Consider the following 20,383-nt stretch of genomic DNA (forward strand, 5'->3'; position numbering starts at 1 on the left):
AATTTTGTAACTCTTTGTACTCTGGCCACAACAGCACACACCCTATTATGTGTACCCATGCTGGTCTGCCTATGTAACAGTTTCTTCCTTCCCTTTTCCTTCTTTTAAATGCAAGGGTTTTAAAAGGAGTTTTTCATCTGAGGGAGGAAGGATGCACTTCAGAGATGGTGGAGAGGGAAGAAAATAGTGCCCTGCTCTCTTTGGAGCCCTCGTGCATTTTCTTGATCATTGAATCCTTTGCTCTTTCACAAAATACTTAGGGGTTTCTTGACCATTCAAAATAATAGTTTCCTAGTACAGTGGTACATAATGAGGACAAAATGGTTTGGGAAAACTTTCAGTGTTGCAGTCCTTGAAAAGTCTCCTCTGACCTTTCCTTTACCTCTTTGTTCCTGTTTGGATGTTCTCATTCCCCACACAATTAACCATATGCGAAGGTGAACAGGGACGGCATCTTGGCTCGGTGTTCTCTGACTGCATTGTGATCCCTGTCACCAAGCACAACTTTGGGAGCAGCATTTCTACTCTCCTTTACATGTTTCTCACTGCAGGGCAGATCAGAACACCTCAATAAGACTGTTGTGTACTATTCAACGTAAGTGAAAACCATGACTGAATTATTGACATTGGGTGAATATTTGATGTTTTATAAGGGTGGAATAAATCATTTTCATAAAATGCATAAATTCAAATGACATTGTAATGAAAGCATTTGATTGCAATCAAATCTACAGGGAACACCTAGGAGGGACTCATTTTTTTTGTATACCTTAAAGGCTAAGGGACGTGGTGGCGCTGCGGGTTAAACCGCAGAAGCCTCTGTGCTGCAAGGTCAGAAGACCTGCAGTCGTAAGATCGAATCCACATGAATATATGGCATAATAAATCCCTTAGCCTTTAAGGTGCTACTACTGGTTTTTACTCTCTTGTAAAACACATATTTTTGAGGCTTATAAATGCTTAGAAATGAGAGATTTCTAATAGATTGACATGAAACTTTATTCAGCTTTCCTCACATTTGCTTTGTTGCTGCTTTGGGGAAAAAGTACATTACTTGTTCAGGTTCATGATTTTCTGTTATCCTAGAGCAGTATTTAATTTTCACACTTCTGAAATAAATTATTTGCAGGTTACTGTACTAATGTTGTCATGAGCCTAAAGGGTGTAAATATGTGATTCATCCCTATTTTATTTCAAAATGTCTTTGATACATGTTGAAAATAAACAGAACCCCCACCTCTTAGTGCAGTATATATTCTTTGAAAAAGTTCAATCGAATTTCATGTCTACCTCAGGGCACATGTTTTTCTGGAGCACAGAGGAACCTATTGGGGTTTATATGTAGAGTACCTACATATTTGTTTGGGGAGAGGAGGTTATGAGCAGCGTTAAAGCCTCAAGTCAGAACAAGCTGTTCTAAGGTGAAGACCACCTAAGATGATTTTACATCTGTGTCATTATAGCAGTTAAGCTTCATCTGTAACAATGATTGTATAAGCTATGAATTTGTGAATACATCAGCACAGGACTCATCCTTTTCTCCCCCCCCCCCCCGCCAGTTCAGGAGAAGACTGCAAAGGCTTTTCTGCCAGCAGCTGTCTTTAATAAAAGCTTATATCGATGACATGTGGCCATGCTCTACTCGGAAGATATTCTTCCTGCAGGATTGTCTTTTATGTGAGATGGGGAGTGTGCCTCAGCATTGCATGGTCTTTCTCATGTTCAAAGGAAGTGAGCATACCTGAATTGGAAGACTGCACATGTGCTTGAACGCAGAACCCATGAGATTATTCATGAGAGACCTCCTATTCGAAAGAAGATAAAAATGTCATGAGAGAATTGTGATTATTCTCTTCCTGCTTTTACTGTGATGATTGATCTCTCCATATGGTATTATTTCATTTCACACACGGCAGGAGAAGCAAGAAAAACAAGAGGCGTAGTCACTAATAAGATTTTCAGTATTAAAGAACTCAACCTGATAATTTGGTGGGAACTCCTCAGGACCATGAGCCCTCAAACTGGCTGGAAATAAGAGTAAGCTTTTATCTGAGACACGTGTGCTAACATACATAGGGGTGACTTGGCTGAGATTAATGTGTTCGTGTCAGAATGGAATTTGAATCTGTGTAGGTTTGTAGATAAACATGGGAGTTGTAGTTTATTATGTGCTGTAAAACCATCCAACCTACAGTGACCTTAGCAGGGTTTTCAAGATATATGAGATATTTAAGAAGTGGTTTTGCCATTACCACACAAACACACCAGTGAATTTCTGTGGCCAAACAGAGATCTGAACCCAGGTTTCCTGAGTCCTAGTTCATCATTTTATCCACTGCATCAGACTGGCTCTCTGGAGAGTTGTAGTAATTCTTTGTTTTTTGGGCTTTAAACCCATTTACCCACTTGGCTTTTCTCAGTCATTTTCCCTCTGCCTGACTTACCTTATAGGGAGGGGTATTGTGAAGAAACAGTGGAGGGGGAAGAGTGTTGTGCATGCCATTTTAAGCTTGCTGTCAGAAAGGTGGGGTATAAATATAATACCCAGTTCGACAGTTGTAGAGGGAATGCTTGACAGTGGCAGTGGGGGTGGTGTGACATCTAGCTACTCTTGTGGAATAGGGTAAGAGGAGGGAAAGTAGCAGGACAGCAGAAGGAAAGGGGATTTTTTTTTAAAAAAAATCCTTACTGTACAGTACCATGACCATCATTATGTGCCATTATGTGTTCTGACTTGTGACCGTTTCTCAGCGTTTTCCAGGTACAGACTACTCAGAAGTGGTATACCATTTCCTTCTTCTGGGGGCAATTATGGGAATATGCAGCTTGCTCAAGGCTACACAGACTAGCTCTTCTCTCTAGAGGCACAGTGGGGAATCAAACTCCCAACCTATGGCTCTGCGGTCAGATACCTAAACCACTGAGCTATCCATTAACTGAATTCACACTAAAGAACAGCAATATAATTTTTGAAGTAAATGTAACTAATTAAAACATTCTTCTACCAAGAACAGATATTCTACCCAACTAAATTAGAACTAGAATCTTCCAGAGAGTGTATGATGCAGTAAGATCAGTCTTGTTCTTAAGTAGAAACACCTAAACAATCAGATGAAAATGTCAGTAACAACACTAGGAACATGTTTCCTAAGTCAGGCAAAATACTTGTACTTCAGTGTATGGAAATTTCTGTTCAAAGTGTGGAATATCAGCCTCCAACAGTCAGCCTCCAGTCTTTTTCTAGAAACGATGTCTTACCAGAACTGGTCCTTGTATCCAGAGAGATGTTTTAAGATATCCATATTCCTGCTACTCCTCTATTCTAAATCATGCTTAGAGTTTCTCTACCATTCTTTGCCTACGTACTCATCTCCCCCACATCAGCCAAGATCAATTTTAATGACAACTCCAGGGTAAGGAAATCTGATTCTACAAAGGCTTTGTACACACAAAATTGAAATGGCTTTTGTGAAATAAAGGGTGAGCTGGGAAAGGCGGAGCTTTTCTTCAGTGATCCTTGTTGGGTCAGAAATTTAATCTACACTTTCCCTCTCACTGATGGTGGGAGTGGCCAGAAAGATGGCAGCAAAGCAATCTGAAAAGCTCAGGTTCGTTGGAAGAGAGTCTTGGATGTCCTTGCAATTGACAGAAAACGTTTGTACTGTAGAATATGTCAAGCACTTGGCTGCTTAGGAACTCTTCCCTGGTTATTCAGAGAAGCTAAAATCTACCCTATCCAGAACTGGGGGATTTAAGCTTTTGTGTATTAAGAAGGGTGTGTGTGAGAGACGTTGAAACAGACATTGGATAGTTGTCTATGTGGGAAGAGAAAATGTGAATGTGAAACATTGCCTTGAAGTGCAGATAGTATCAGTTAAGCAAGAGCCCCAGTGATGGATGGTTGTGTCCTGGTTCAAAGGAAAAGAGCAATGGCAGAGGGGATAGGTGCCACCAGAAGGAAAGGAACAGTACTGGCAGCTGTTCTTTAAAGATCCTTGGTAACTGTGCAGCTTGTGGATCCTGAGTTTGCTTTGGGGTAGGTCACTGATAAGAGCAGGAAAGATGTACAATGCATACATTGATGTGCTTTTCTGTAAGTTTCTAAGCCCACTTCAATACGTTGCTTGTGGCCCCTACAGCTCTTGAATCTGGACGTCATATTTTCATGGAAATAAATTGCTAAAGCAGAAATACAAATTCAGAAACTTAATTTATTATTTTTTCCTCATATCTGTGCTTGAATTCCAGTGTTCTGCACATTAATAAATATACATTTGTTTCGTTTTGTTTTTTTATAAAAAAAACTCCAGTGTCTAATCTGCCTTTTTTTTTTAAGGGTTCTCTCTCTCGTTGTGGTTAGGACATCTGAAGTCTTCACTGCAACAATTCTGTTCAAAAATAACTACATCTTAGTAGGACAAAATATACACATCGCAGTGAAAAAGCTGTAACATCATTTAGCACATACCCAAGTATAAGAAGATACCAACACACTCAAAACTGTTATACCTCAAAGTTTCACAGGATGAAAACAATATTTTTAAAAAGAGCCAGACTCTTCCCCTCACCTGAAAAGGCCACATGAGAAAAGCGGTGGTGGAAAATGACTAAAAGATTTGACTGGGGAATTTTCTAAAAAATATCCATTAAACAAAATGGGTTGTACGTATCTCAAATTTTTTAAAAAAATTACTTAAAATACACACTTGTAATCTCTTAGAAGTGAATCACAGACCAAATGTAAACACTTTAAAACCCCACAAATTTCAAGGGTAGGGTAGATTTAAGCACATATTTAATGTCTACTGAAATCAACAGGTGATGTCTGAAATCAAGTTCGTTTGATTTCCTATGTAAAATAACAAGCCAGTGGTAACAGCATGAATCCTGCAAACAAATATAAAAACAATAAACAATTTTCTATGTTACAAATTAAGCATATTTATTCTCCATCAATGGAAATATTACTTGATCCGTCCAAGCATTCTTCTGCCCAGTATCTACTAGCCTTTGCTTCTAGAAAGGCACTTCTGGGCATTTAAATCTTCAAGTCAGTGATCTGGATGAGAAGCTCTGGGGGGGGGGGGAAATGTGCAGGTACGCACATGCTTATACAAATGAGAGAAGGAGTGATCGAATAAAACAAATCTAGTTAAATGTCACAACTTCTCCACTGAGCAAATACAAAATTTTGTAGTGCAAAAGGCTTTTAGGCTGCAGGACCAGCGGTTTTGAGTTATGACATTGGGTAATATAAAGAGTGCGTTTATCTGTAAGCAAACACATTTCAGTGCTTGCAGAACCCAACTTATTGTGCTCTGATATGCAGTAAGTATATGAATTAAAAAGTTCAAACCTTGTTTCAAAGCTGAGATTTTTTTTCCTATAAATTAAATCATGATTTTAAATCATGGTGTTTGGATCTGTTTATCTTGTTTGAAAATATTTTAAAACGAGGACAAACTTATTGTATATTGTTTCATTTGCAGATATTACTTACAGAATTCCTGAATCATACCTGGACTGAATCACTCTGGTAAACATACCCTGCATAAAGAGTGTGTGTTCCCGCAGCTAGCAGGAACAATATTATATACAAAGCTTATACTATTTAACAGGTACTAGAAGTGGTTGACATCAAATGTACTGTAGTGCTTTCAAAAGCACAAAACAATCCAGTGGGTATTTCTCCTGCACATTGTCCTACCACAGGAGAAAGAAATTAATGGGCTACTGCCTGTTGGTAGTGTGTTCCAACTTTATTTAAATTTGCATGTGTAAATACTCACTCTCCAGAATAGACACACAGGACAGCTTTCTGACTGGTGCCATTCCCATGGCTTAAAGGAGTGATCCTTACAGATAACTCTTGACAATTATTTGCGCTTTGTTTGCCAGGCTCTGTGCAAGCCCTTTTCATACTGGCCTGATGTGCTTTCTTAGTACACTAAAATGGCAAGAGGTTTGAGGTTGTAATAAGGCCTTAGAGACAGAAAATAAAGGAGAATCAGCAGCTCCCTTTGCTGGTTATTGGCTAAAATGAATTGGGAGTACATCAGATCATTCAACAGCTCTATGTCACAATCTACAGTTGGCACATCAAATCATACTTCTCTAAATGTTATCAATGTCAAATTGTTTCCCTTATACTTATTTAGACTGGGATTGGAAAGTATGAAATCGAAGGAAGAGGTGTGTTAGGACTGGGAGACCATGGCTAAAAATATCTTTGCTTAAGACCCTTAATTTGGAGGATGTGTGGTTCTCCCGGATATTGCTAGGTTGAAATCCCCATCAGTCTTCACCGGGCTGGGTTGGGCTAAAGGGAGTTGTAGTTTACCAGCATCCAGAGGCCAACACATACATTACCCCTCTTTTAATAAACTCACAGCCAATGCATGATTTGGATAAAATACTTTCTAGCTTATATTTCACGCTACCCGGAGGCTCTCAGCATGCTTTAGTTAATACCAGAGGAACTAGCATAAGCGAAATTCCCAGTGCATTGTGTTTAGAAGGTGACACGACTGATTTCAAGCCATAATCAAGGTAAAATACATCTCAACGCAGAAATATTCACAAAACGTATTTACAGATTTGAAGCCTCCTTTTAAAACACGACACAAATAGAAGGCTAATGGTCCTGTCTTTTTTGTTGTTGTTGTCAACACCTTTTTGTTCTCCCTACACAGAAAGATGATACCTTTAAAAAACAAACGTGAAATTGCCAAATTGCTGAAAGAATATTATGACTCCTTAGACATTTTCACCTTGGTTATCAAACGAAGAAGGGTGAGTTGCGGAAGAGAATGTTAAATAGAACATCCATGGCAGGATGTGTATCTTTTTCTGACTGTAGATGTCCAAAAACACATTGCTGTCTTTTTTTAAAAAAGACTGCATCACAATGAGGTTGGGCTTAGTACAGACACTAGTTATGCTTTCTCCCTCCTCTCAAATGCCAAATTCAAGTACACTTGTGCATTTCATTTTTAATATAAAAAAATATCAAAGCTCTTTCACAATTTCCTACTATCAAATTTAAGAGGATCAGTATATATGTGAAATGTACAAAGAATCACCATACAAAATATATAAAATTATCTACAACTGTATATTTATATATATATGTATATGTATGTATATTTATATCAAAATGATGGTGTTTAAGACAAAGTGTCCACCAAAAGCTGGTGTAGAAACTGGTGAAGAAATTAAAGGGCACTTGTGATAAATTTTCCTCCTGAGTTCAGAAATCCTATTCGAACAGAACAAAACCCCAACATGTTTAAACACTGGATGGGGCTCAATTGATGGTAGGTGTACTAGATTATTGATAATTTCCTCCTGGACGTTAAGTCATTTGTTAAGCTGGACTGCAGCACTTGCCCGACAGCACTTTCCGTATGGCCATGGCTCCATCCACTTCTCTGAAAGGCATTTTTTCCCTGCCATGAGTTCCATGGATTGGTCTTCACATGTTTTGGCACAACATATGCAGTTAGGCAGGCTCTGAATGTACCCTAAGGAGCAACTCAAAGGAAAACTGACGAACTGGAGTCACAAGTGCTTTGTACTGTGAAACATTCCCCAGATGTGACACCCTTGGCATCCTCCAGGTGCAGCAAGCGTGTGTGGAATCACGAGGCCCCCAAGAAGTGACATCATCACTTGTTGTCCAAGTTGCAACAGCTGTCACAATTTCCTGATGATTCAAATTGAAGTTTCATTACTGCCTCTGTTCATGAGAAGAAGTAATCATGCAACTTAGGGTTAAAACAGTGAGAGGGTAAAAATTCAAAGTGAAAACTACCTACGTCATTCAAACAGGTTATCATGCAAGAAGATAGCCATGCTTCAGCAACCAACAAAGGGGCCAATCCTTAAAGTGGCAGAGAGGATTAAAAACAGACCAAAAAAAGCAGAATACAACTGACAAGCAGCGAACAGAAAAGTGTTATTCAGCCGTGGTAAACTAACTGGTAAAGCAAAGATTTGGGATCAAGTTTTGAGGTCTGATTGTAGCTTGAAATCCTGGTTAGATAACCAACATTAAATCTAAGATCCCTATTTCATATATTACAAAGATTTTTTTGTTTAAAAAACCAAACAGGACAAAAACCCTGAAGGTGGCACTCATATGAGGGAGAGGGAGAGGAGGAAAGGCAAGCAGAAAGCTCCCCCAGTGCTCATATCTGGCTCTAGGCTTATGAGTGTCTGAAATGAATCACTGAAAGGATAAAATGTTTAAGTCTATGGAGAGGGGCATATATCAGAAACCCAAGAGAGGTTTAGCATGGTAAGACAGAGGAAAGTAAATCGTAAGCTGTTACTTACTCAGAGTCTGATGTCTCTGCAGTTAATGCTCCTACATGAACATTCATGGCCAAACCATTTATTTGCTCTGGAGGTTGATCTCTCCTTGGGTTCTTTATTGTTACTCCAGAGTCTGAATTAACACGAACTCCATTGTTTGTCCCAAGGGACATTGTTCTAGATGAGATTGTGGACTGATTATAATCTGTTAGTTTCTCCCGCAGCCGGTTCTTCACATTCTTGTCCACCAGTGGAGGAGGGTAGGTGACTTTATTTTTCAGAATTCCTGCCATGAAAAAGGAAGTAATGACTGACAGTCATTTGATATAATCAAATGAAAATAAATCCAGAATCTATTTATTAAGGGGCAAAATTTCGTACACTCTTGTATTTGACCTCGAGAAAGGTTCAGCATATATCTTCTGAGAGCACTCCCTAGTGATGTTCAAGTCTCACAATTTTTTTCCCTTTTTGATCTAAATTATTTTGATAGGTTATTAGGCTCAAGACTTTAAACTAGTGGTTCCCAAACATTTTTGAGTTGTGACCCCCTTTTATAATAGCCAAGTAACCTGCGACCCTCCCGCCATATTTGCATAAAAAGGCATTTTAAGGGTGTAAAGTTATCCCTTTTCGGAAAGTAGAGGCTTCTTTCTCCCCGGACGGGCCTGTTTCTCATACATACATATACATGTTAACGTTAGTATCCAGCTCCAAATGGTCAAGGAAGAAATTGTTGAACAAAGGCTACAACACAATTTAAAGAGACCCGCAACCCACCAGAAAACACAACCCCCAGGTTGGGAAGCACTGCTTTAAATAGAAGCTCACAATGTTCCCTGTGCTCCTATTAAAATATTTTAAACCATCCTTTATCAACGCAGGACATAATAAAAACAGTCTGGCATAAAATCATGCAACCGTAGCAAGAACCCACAATTCACCAGGTCTTAACTGGATGCCAAAATTAGGCCAGCACTTCTGCCAGCTGGGCCTTGAGGAGGGTGATGGATTTCTTAACCAGGGCATAGCAGCCAGTTCTGTATTCTGTACCTATATAATGCTGCACTCCTAATGGTGGGACACAGAGGAGAGCAGCTCTCAGTAACTAGGGAGAAGTATAATGGTAAACGAGTCCCACAACATCTCTGAACAAAATATCTCAGACAGCCACTTCACCTCAAGCTGAGGCAAGGCTAGGGAGGCCAATGTATTTAAACTCAGCAGAGAGATGCTACCAATCACACCTCCCTGTCAGTTAAAGTACACGGATTCTGACACGTTCATTTTTCACTCAGAATTGTAGTGCACCCCTTCGCCCTGAGCTACGATCTTCAAAGAACACAACGTTTTGTTGCCTCTCTTGTTTCTCTTTCCCCTTTTGTTTTCCATTTCAACACAATAGGTATCAAGAGCAGACCTCCTGAAAAAGCCTGTCTAGTCAAAAACGCTCCTTCCTTGGGAGACAACCAGGTGCTCCTGGGAAGTCTGTAAGTAGGACACGGAGGAATAAGACTTTAAACTAGCGGTTCCCATACTTTTGTATAAAAAAGCATTTTACGTGGGTAAAGTTATCCTCCTTGTGCTACCCAGGAATTGGCCGTCAGAGACACACCATTTCTGAACCTGGAAGTCACACACAGCCACGATCCTCCATGATTTGTCTACGCATCACCAAGGCCACAGCACAACTATTTCCCATTACCTTTCCTCTGTTCTGGCTGCTGGTGGTTTTGCTGGGCTAGCGGTTTGTTCTCTTTCTGGTGCCCTTCATTCTCTTTGTTCTGAGGTATTTCACTGCTGTGGTTGGCTTGATTTTCCTGATGAAGTTCCACATTAACCTTCGTTTCTACTTTCAGCTTTTGTTTTGCATTCGGTTCCTCCCCATCACTTGCTGTTATGCCCTCAGAGGGCCAGTAGGATTTCACATGATTGGGAACTGAATCAACTGCAGGGAACAACAAAAAGAAATAAAACAAGAACAGAAGAGAGCCCATCTTTACACCTTAAGCTATTCTCAGAAATATTTTCAGGACAGCTATCTGCTATCTGCAGAAAGAAAAAAAGTCTGCTAGTGATAATTTAGAGCTTTCTGGTTTCTTCCAAGCCTAGACCAAATGAAAATATATCTAACGATTGTTAGTCCTTTGGCTCAAAATTGGGTTGTACATGATTTCAGACTGAGGCTCAGGCACTTTCTCTCACTCTTCGCTGAGGTGGTGGGAAAACATATTTTCTTCACCCTTAAGCATTTATCATGTTGTTGTTCTTTAAAAAAATCTCAAGTTCATTCTTCTCAAATGGCTAAGCTAGAAATTTCTAGACAAAGCTTTAAATCAGAAATAAAATTCTGATTAGTCAGAACAAAGAGACTTACATAAAACTGGCAAATTAATGTTGCTTGGTTTCTGTCTATCAATCTCAGTCTACACATTCCAAGGGTGTCCTTAAAAGTATGTGTTGTTATGTGTCCGCAAGTCATGTCCAACTTATGGTGAGCTAGTGGGTTTTTCAAGGCATGTGAAATGTTTAAAGGGTGATTTTACGAGTGCCATTCCCCAGTGAGCACGGATTTTTTCCCCAGGTCTCTGAGTCCTAGTCTAGTCTGACAGTCTACCCATTATACCACACTGGCTCTTCTAGAGCACATTGCCACTCTTCTTCTTTTAAAAAAAACACACACTTATATACCATGAACCACAACTCTGGCTCTCATTCCCTTACCTTTGGGAGTGCTATGGAGTGGACCCCGGTCACGGCTTTTTGAAGCGGCTGTGTTCCATTTCTTTTCTGTGCCTAAGGCATCTTCCTCACTGTCCGAAGAGTGAGAGGAGGCATAAGAACTGCTGTGCTCATCAAGGGACAATTCACTGTCAGAATCAGAATCACGCTCTGTAGAGTCAATAACAACAAGGCAGGTGAAAGAAACTGTAAGGAGTAAAAGCAAAACTGCACCCCCGGTGCCCACACACCATACGGGAGAGACATTTCATGCTGTGCAAAAAGAATGGTTATAAGGCATCTTGAAATGCAAAAACTGGGTGATACATAATGCCCATCATACTTCTCTACCATTCACCTCAGTCACTGATAACACACAGCTGCTTCATCTACTCAACGGATCCTCAGTCCTCTTTGAGGGGCAGAGGAGCAAGTGTTTACATAAGATAGGGAGGCAAAGCATGATGTTTTTAGATTAAAACTGCCATCAGCCATAGACAAGGATGTGAAAGGCAGGGAGCTACAGCCCAACAATTTCTGGAGGATCAGACTTTGCCCATAAGGGAACGTGTGATACAAGGGGTGCCTACAGAACTATAGAATCATTGAGATGGAAGGGGCCTATAAGGCCACTAATCCACTGCTACGCCCAGGAATCCAAATCAAAGGATATCGGCCAGGCGGTTGTCTAAATTTCTTTTTTTAAAAACATTTTTTATTAATTTTCCAATCTATCTACATTGTTTGTGCTTGTCAAACATCGTGTTACATACTTGCTTGCAATTATTTGTTTTTTACATCTCAGTGTCTTCCCGATTATCCCCCCAAATTCCAAACATCTTTCAAATCATTCATATACAGATTTTAGTATATAATATAACTACTAATATTACTCTCATATTATATAAAGTTCTCAGGATCTTCTAATAACATTCTTATTGAAAGTGGTTCCAGATCCATGACCCAGCTTTATATCTAATTTAGTTTGCCTAAAATAAAAAATCAACATATTACATCTTTACCCTGATTCGGGCTCCCTTATTTCAATTTAGTTCTCCTTTTAATATATAGAATATACCTTTTTACAGATCCAGATGATAAATATAAACATGTTTCCAATATTAAGGGGCCCTTCCTTGTTTTCCCTTTTTTCATCTTTCTAGGTAATTCCCTCTCTGATTCCTCTTTTTTCATTCCCTGCTATATCTCTAAACATTCTGTCATCTTTCATGTCCTCTGAAACCATTTTGTAGTTCTGATTTATGTCCACTGACTCCTTTTGTACTTGGTCTATCTTCAATGAGTCTTCCAGGCTTTTTTTGGTTAATTTTGCTGTTTTTTTTCCTTTTGTCTTCCCCTGGTACTCTCCTCTGGTCCAAGACTGATGTTTCTCTTAGGTTAACTTTCTCAAGCTGCTGCTTGGTTTGGCATACATCATCTGTGATACTCCCATTTCCTTCCTTATTGTTTCCTGTTGCTTGTGAACTATAGTCCTTCTGATGTTGATTAGATAATTTTGCCTCTTGATAATGAGATTTCACGGTCGTTAAAATTTTTTGAAGCATAGATTTTACTTCATTCCAAAATTGTCCTTGTTGTGCCATTCTGTTTCTGCTGCCTAGATGCTTATAAACAGATATTCCAAATTTCCAGAGTCATTTCAAGAGTTCCACTTTGGCTATGTAAAGTTGAACCAAATTCGACCCAAGGAACATTTTTTAAAAAGTCCACTTTAGGGTTAATTCCAGCCAGAAGCTCACGAGGAAATAAACAATTTTTCAGACTTAAGCAACAACAGTATATTCAAGGTCACATCTTCTGGGAATCATTCCAAATGCTCTGGATAGTCAAAACAATATCCGCACTTAATTTGCAGGAAGGTCTCTTAAGCTTATAACGCCAGGTTGTAAATATTCTTAAAGTATAATTTTAAAAAGTTACTTTCTTCAGCTATCCCTCTCACCAGATTTTCTGCCGCTTTAAAAAGTTACTGAGATAAGATAGCAATTCTTTTTTTTCCATATGTAGGAGAACGTAGGCAATTAGTTGTAAAAAGATTCTCACCCGATGGAAAAACAGCGATGCCAGGTGCTGTTCCTTGCTTCTCTCAGACGGCTGCCAGCGACTTGGAAGCTAGCCGAAGCTGCTTATTTCTGCCCATTGGCTGATTAGGGAGTTTCCTGGATCGAACCGGGGTGGCCACCGCCCCCCGTGATCAACAGGCTTTCTCCCCCAGTTCACCACCCCTCCAGGGTGGTTCCGACACCCTACGGTGTCCCAAAACGGGTCAGAATTCAGCCCAGGGGACAGAGCTCTGCCCTCCTGCTGCTGTCTCGTCGCGACGTCAAGCCGGAAGTCCTCTAAATTTCTCTTGAATGCCTCCAGTGTTGGAGTGCTCACCATCTCTCAAGGTAACTGGTTCCATTGTTGTACTGCTCTAATGGTTAGGACATCTTTCCTAATATTCAGCTGAAATCTGGCTTCCTGTAACTTCAGCCCATTGTTATGTGTCCTGCACCCTGGGACGGCCAAGAAGAGTTCCTGCCCCTCCTTTCAAGTAAACATTATCAGTCTTCTCTTCTCAAGGCTAAACATGCCCAGTTCTTTCATATGTATGTTGGCCTCATCTGCATTTTGACTCACCTTCAAAATATATGGTGGTGGCTGTAGAAAATGATACAAATGAGTATATGCATAGGAAGTACTACAAGCATATCCCTATGTGTAACTGAAAGGTCCTCCTCCCCATGTTGTCTGTGTTCTACATGTGCTCCTTTGAAACTCAACAATATCTTATTCCTTATTTACATGACCTTGCCTTTCCCATTACCCTGAATACTGATCTGACATAGTGGGTGTCATGGAGCCTTAGGGGCAACAGATCTGAGATATTTCTAAGTTGTAGGCCTTTGCTAGTCATTGGTACTTGATAATCAGAGAAATACCCTATATTTATTTGTGTGCATAAGGATGTAAAACTGAGCTGAGAAACTATAAAAAGTGGAGGATGGACATTGATGTTTCTTATATTCAGTTCCTCTTACCATTGGATTTTGATGGCTTTCTGTGAAAAATGGAGGAATCGCCTTCCGTATGACCTGCTCTTGCTTGGCTTGAAGACACACTGAGCTTCTGGGCAGCTTCATCTCTAAAAAAAAGACAAAAATAAAAAGCAAAATTTTCCAACTCAGTCTGTTTACATCTAAGCAACACTAGGACCACACCTGAGCTTCCGGTATGCTCTGTCAAATGTGATGATCATTTGGTGGATATTAGTACAGCCACTGTTGTAAGTTTTCAATCAACATTTTCTTGAAATCACCCAGCCAAACTGCAGGTAAACAGCAAGCGTGCAAGCAAGATCCGAAACAGTGTACAGAAAAACAGAAACCTGCTGAAGCATGAGGAAAAAAAAGAAATCCCTTTGATGCAGCACAGCATATGCCCTCCCCCTTTGCAAAAGCAACACCAAGAGAAAAGAAAAGCCTGAAAGCCATGCCCCACCACCAGATTACCTGAGAATATGAGCAAGGTAGCTATTCTGACTCTTGGCTGACCTGACGGTGCTTTCTAAGGAGACTGTGGATTCCCCAATTGTTGTGCGATACATATTTGGCTCCTCTATATACGTGTTGTTACAGTTCAGGGACCGCTGAGAGGACAGGAGAGAAGAGAGGTTAATCAACAAACAAGCTTTCTTTCAGAAAACCATTAAGATATGTAAAAAGTGAGCTCTTATTAAATCTAAATTCTCCACGGAGTAGGATCATGTGGGCAAAACTCTTGCAGCCCTGGAACACTTCATCCTGTAAAGGAGGGGCTGAATGTTCGATTGCCTGCTCCAGAAAAACAACATCTCCTGGAGAGCATTCCTATTGTCCTTCTTCCTGACACGCTCTTTTTCGTTCTTCAGGTTGCTTTTTATATGGTGGGGCACTCACTATCCAAAGTGGCATGTCCCTTCAAGGGCCACATTATATGATTGCTCTAGTCTTGAGCTCTGGATGCAAATGAGCCCTGCCTGATTTGTACATCCAAAGGATCTTGAGTGTTTTAGGTATTAATCCAAAGAAGGATTAGCCTTCCTAAACTTTCGCTCTGGCCCTTCGAAGTTTGATTTTCAGGGCTGGGAAGCATCCATCAAGCAAGAGCTTCTAATAATAAAAAAAGGAACAAACAGAAGACCCTCTTAGTTTTATATATGAGAATATAGCTAGTAAAATGAACAGTTATGAGCCAAGAAACAACTGAAGCGAAACCAGCTAAAATTGAGTATTTGCATATTTGCAAATATACAGAATTATTATAATGCATGCATGAAATAATTGCTTCTTACAGTTAACAGTGTAGCTCTTGTAGTTGTAGAGTCATCTGGAAGTGGCTTCTTCCCAGTGAAAGTATTCTTCAAGTGTTTCCTCACTTCCTTGTTGAATATACAGTGGAAAAAAAATATGAACAGGCCCTAGATTTTTTTTGAAATGGATGAAGAGAAGAGAGAGAAAGAATACACATTAAATGCTTACCCTTACATACTGACAAATACAATGATAAGAAAGTAAGAAGGGCTTGCTGGGTCAGACAAAAAGTCTATTTATATGCACATCCTGTCTCCCACAGTGGCCATGAGGATGCCTGTAGGAGCCCGACAAACACAACATGAGTGCAATCACCCTTGTCTACTGTGGTTTCGCAGTCCGTGGTATACAAAGGCATAGCACTTCTGATCTTGAAGCAATAAACACATCATTCATGGATGTAAAGAATATTAATGGTTAGTAGTCAAGTTTTTAGCCTCTACCATTCTTTAACCCAAGTAACCTGATCAACTTGCTTGGCTTTAAAGAATGGTAGAGATCTCCAGTCCAGTGTAGTGGATAGAGTGATGGACTAGGACTCAGGAGGCCTTGGTTCGAATCCTCATCAGTCATGGAAGCTCACTGGGGGAGGGCACTGGTAAACTACCCCTTAAATATCTCGCTTACCTTGAAAGCCCTATTCAGGTCAATCTCTATAAATCAGTTCCAACTTGGTGGCACACAACATAACAAGCCGATTATCATCGTAACTTATGGAAGCAAATGCCGTGCATTTAATTATCCGTTGCAAGGTGGATTTTATTTAAATAAAATTGATTTAAATCATGATTTAAATTTTTTAAAAATCAGATTTTTAATTATTTTATTTTAAAAAATCAATTGTTTTGATTTAAATAACTACTTGATTTTAAAAAAAATCATTGATTTTTATCCACCTTGATGCTGTGTGAAGAACATCCACTAGTCTAACATAAGTCTCCCATTATACAGACTACATTTCCCTAAATCATCTTGTGGCTTAAAAGTTTCTGTCATGAATGTAACTTCTGTTTGTTTGTTGGCCCCTGAACACTAGTACCAACCCCTCTATATTTTTCTAGATTACCATACACACAATCTATTGGAGCAGGCTATGAATATGTGCTAGTAGGGTCTAGGAGCACTTAATCAGAACATCAAAATGGCCATATCCCTCTGCAATAATGAACAGAAGTGAGGAACAGAGACAAACCAAACGAAACAAAACCAAAAAGAAATGAAGAACACTGTTGCACCGTAAAGATTAACTGCTATATTTTAATGTGAGCTTTCATGGATCAAGCCACAACATCTTGTCTCTTGTTTGTTTTTGTGTGATATGTTTGCACAGACTAACGTGGCTATTCCTTTGAGAAGGCAGGGACAATATAGTTTACTCTGGAGCTAAATGACCAAATAATTTAACTTGGTATAAACGAAGCTACCTACATTTCTATGTACTATAATACACAGAGCAAACCGATCCAATTCTTCTAAGTCATTTCTAAGTTTCCAGTATGAACTCTGATGCTGATTACATTAACCTTTCCTGTGAAGTGATCCTCACCAAGATGTATGTTAAAAACCACAATCTCTTGAAAACATTAGCAAGTAGTGATATAGCAAACAAGATCTTGGAAACACTAGAGAAAGCAGATATGCTACAGATCCTCCTTTAATTTTCAATTTTTGCTTTGCTGAATTGGGGTACCTATGCCTTTCAAAGTGGAAGATCAATTCACTGAAGGTTGTCACAATAAAATTTCCTTTCACTGTGGAAGAAAAATCTTTCAGGAAGTAGAGGAAGATGAAAGTCTCTTGGGCCAGAATTCTATTGGTTCTTTACAGCAGTTTGAGAACAATGGTGTAAATTGCAACAGTGATTTGTTGCTACTTAACAAGGTTTCGTTTCTATTTCTCCTCACATGCCAAGTCACACAAGTAGTACACAAAAAGGATGGAAGAAGCTACATGGAAAAAGCCTCATAGCGCAGTGGTTAAACCGCTGTACTGCAGCCAAAACTGTGCTCACGACCTGGGGTTCAATCCCAGGTAGCTGGCTCAAGGTTGACTCAGCCTTCTATTCTTACGAGGTCGGTAAAATGAGTACCCAGCTTGCTGGGGAGGCAATGTGTAGCTTGCATAATTAACTTGTAAACCGCCCAGAGAGTGCTTGAAGCGCTATGGGGCAGTATATAAGCAGCACGCTTTGCTTTGCTTTACATGGATGAGTAGCGAAATGTTTCAACTCAACAAGAAAGAAGTCCAGTTGCCATGACTCAACTTTCAGATAACCACACCTGGATGAATGAGATTCTTCACAGAAACAAGGAATAAAAGTAGCAACTTGTTAAATCATGACAATTTGCCATTGTGATTTATTCCATTGCACTTATACCAGCATAAATAACCAACAGGATTCCAGCCTTTGTTTGTAATATTTAGTCATAACCCCATTTTAAAAAGGGCACAGTCCCTAACTCAGTGTTGCATCATTACAGAAGTGATAAATCTTACCTGCAAACAACTGAAGATTGCAAACAGATAGTGAAATGTCATTACATCACTGTTCACTGCCATCAGACCCAGCAGCCAGGTAGCACTGATCAACAGGAGGAGGAGGAAAGTAGTCCGCAGTACAGAACTAAATGAAAAGCATAAAACAACTTGTATTTGAGGTAATTTAACCTTCTTCAAATCATAAGTTGTCTCTAATACATTACAAATAGATATGACTAACAGCTGACAACCTACTAAGCCCCCATGCCATCAGTGGACAGCCACTGATGAAGCTAGGAAAAGGGTGTTTACTTGCTATAAAGGGTTAGCAAGTGTCTTCCTCACCAGCCTCTATGATTCTACTGCCATAGACAACTGGATGAATATTCTCTCTGTCGAAGAAACATAAGATATATACACACTGGAAACACCATCACTGTCTTCTTCCTTCAATGGTTTAATTCAGAGAGTCACAAGAATCTCTGGAAACACAGGGTTATAAACGTCCTTTGCTTTCTCTTCTCCCTCTCCCTTTCTGATATCACCAAATACTAGTAATACAATGGTGCCTCGCAAGACAAATGCCTTGCAGGACAAAAAAACTCGCAAGACAAATGGTTTTGGCAAAGGGGTTGATGACTCGCAAGACAAATGTTCCTATGGCCGTGCTTCTCAAGAGGAATGTTTTCCGTTTTTTGTTCCTGCCTCATGTTTACTGATTTTTAAATGTTTTTCTATGATGTTTAAAAAGTTAAAGTTTTTCAATTAAATTTTTTTTAAATCATCTGCACAATATGTATGGCTTTAAAGAGCACTTGATAAACCCTTTGTAAACCAAAATTGACTTTGTTCTGATTTTTTTTTGTCCATATGAACACATTCATTAGATTTCAATGCATTCCTATGGGAAAATGCATTTCGCAAGATGAAATTTTCACAAGACAACATTAACTGCGGAACCAATTAAATTCGTCTTGCGAGGTACCACTGTATTAGTATACATGGCAGTCTGTTACATTTCTCCAGCTTTTAGCATAAATTTAGCATAGGCTTTAATTACTCTGATGACTGTGAGGCAAATTCCTTGAGTGGACTACAAGAGAAGATTGTTTGCAACTTATCATCAGCAGTTTGTGGATCAACAGAAGGGCTACTCTGGCCCCCTGCAGTTCCTCCTGCCTCAACCCACCCTCAAAGGAAGAAACTGCAACCTGGCCTGGATCAAAGATTCTGAGGAGTCTAAAAATATTATTACAGACACATCAAAATAGAAACTGCCTGAATTTTAGTTTGTAGTAAACAGTGTCAGGAGATAATTTTGGCAGTGTTTGATTTTAAATGGGGGGGGGGGGAGGAGAAAGGTTTCATTAAAATTTTTAAAATAACTTCACCCTTCCCCAGCAGCTTGGTTATATATCTCATTAAAAACCACAAAGTCCCAAGGAGTTGGTAGCTTTTGGCCTAAAAAAAGGGTACCTTTAATAATTTAGAGAATGCATCACTATAGCAAAGCAACTGGAGAAATTATCTTATGATTGAGATCACAAGCAACCTAAGTTGGCAATGAAACAGAGAAGAGAGTGGTGATAATGCTTCCTCAGTCTTCTCATATGTAGTATTGAGCATGAAATGATAAAAGAGAAACCAAAAATTCAACACATTGACAAAAAAAAAAAAAAAAAAAACCCTAGTCATACAGAGACTGAGCCCTACTCCTCCAAATAATATGCATTTAAATTTTAGTTGGTGAGGGGAGGGAGAAATCACATATTTTCCCATTTTTATCACTGCTAACCATTATTTTCTTTCAGTTGTGGTTACAAACTTACATGACGCCGTTTTTTTCCACTGAACGCTGCTTTCGTCTGCAAGATGCTTTCACTGCTAGTATGAAGATTACAATATTGATCTTGAAGGAAAAATAAATAATGATCAGACTAAGAACCAAGATCTGCTTTTGTTCCATCAATTTATCTAAAGCCTGTACCATTTCTCAAAGTTCTGTAAAGCTCAGTGTTTATATACTTTGCTTTATCAAGTAAAAGAATGCTCAGAAACCACTAAAAGTTCTCTCAAAATTCACCTTTACGTACTAGGTTTTCATTAGATCAAAATTTTTAGAGCCAGCCCTAAAGAGTGACTATAGAAAAATAAGGAACTTTGTACTATTTAACTTCTATTTACAAAAGCCAGCTATTGCGAACTTATCTTAGCATGGATAAGAGCGCTTGTAAATGTAAAAAAAAAAGTATACTAAACCAATTCACTTTTAAATATGAAGATACATTTAAACCAGCAAGGAATCATGGGGTGTATGTGCATGTGCCAAATGAATAAAAAAATCAATAGTGTGACACTATTCACCTCTGGGATGACATTAATACCTTATAGTTCATATAATGCTGAGCTCTGTGATCTACTGCTGTAGTGCAATATACGGTAATGCTGAGCTTCAGACCAGGTGATTTATGTGCAAGAAGAAATATTTTAAAATCTATGTTGCATAGGAAAGT

General features: G+C 39.2%; 1 protein-coding gene across 4 annotated transcripts in view; it reads right to left on the minus strand.

The window, feature by feature from the left end:
• Positions 1–4,191: 4,191 nt before the first annotated feature.
• CELSR1 (cadherin EGF LAG seven-pass G-type receptor 1) overlaps positions 4,192–20,383 on the minus strand; it is a 201,886-nt gene continuing 185,694 nt past the window's right edge. The window contains exons 27-35 of one of the 4 annotated variants that reach the window (XM_078394390.1): positions 19,700–19,779; positions 17,889–18,015; positions 15,374–15,499; positions 14,595–14,689; positions 14,082–14,185; positions 11,041–11,208; positions 10,022–10,264; positions 8,338–8,602; positions 4,192–7,705 (exon numbers count right to left, since the gene is read on the minus strand). In XM_078394390.1, coding sequence (XP_078250516.1) covers positions 7,696–7,705; positions 8,338–8,602; positions 10,022–10,264; positions 11,041–11,208; positions 14,082–14,185; positions 14,595–14,689; positions 15,374–15,499; positions 17,889–18,015; positions 19,700–19,779 — 1,218 coding nt within the window. In that variant the 3' untranslated portion in view covers positions 4,192–7,695. Of the gene's footprint in view, positions 7,739–8,337; positions 8,603–10,021; positions 10,265–11,040; positions 11,209–14,081; positions 14,186–14,552; positions 14,690–15,373; positions 15,500–17,888; positions 18,016–19,699; positions 19,780–20,383 lie in introns of all 4 variants that reach the window. The other 3 variants (XM_073000625.2, XM_020797002.3, XM_020797003.3) reach the window with 3 other exon arrangements.

The sequence above is a fragment of the Pogona vitticeps genome, chromosome 5, assembly GCF_051106095.1.
Source record: "Pogona vitticeps strain Pit_001003342236 chromosome 5, PviZW2.1, whole genome shotgun sequence".
In the NCBI taxonomy this organism is placed as follows: domain Eukaryota; kingdom Metazoa; phylum Chordata; class Lepidosauria; order Squamata; family Agamidae; genus Pogona; species Pogona vitticeps.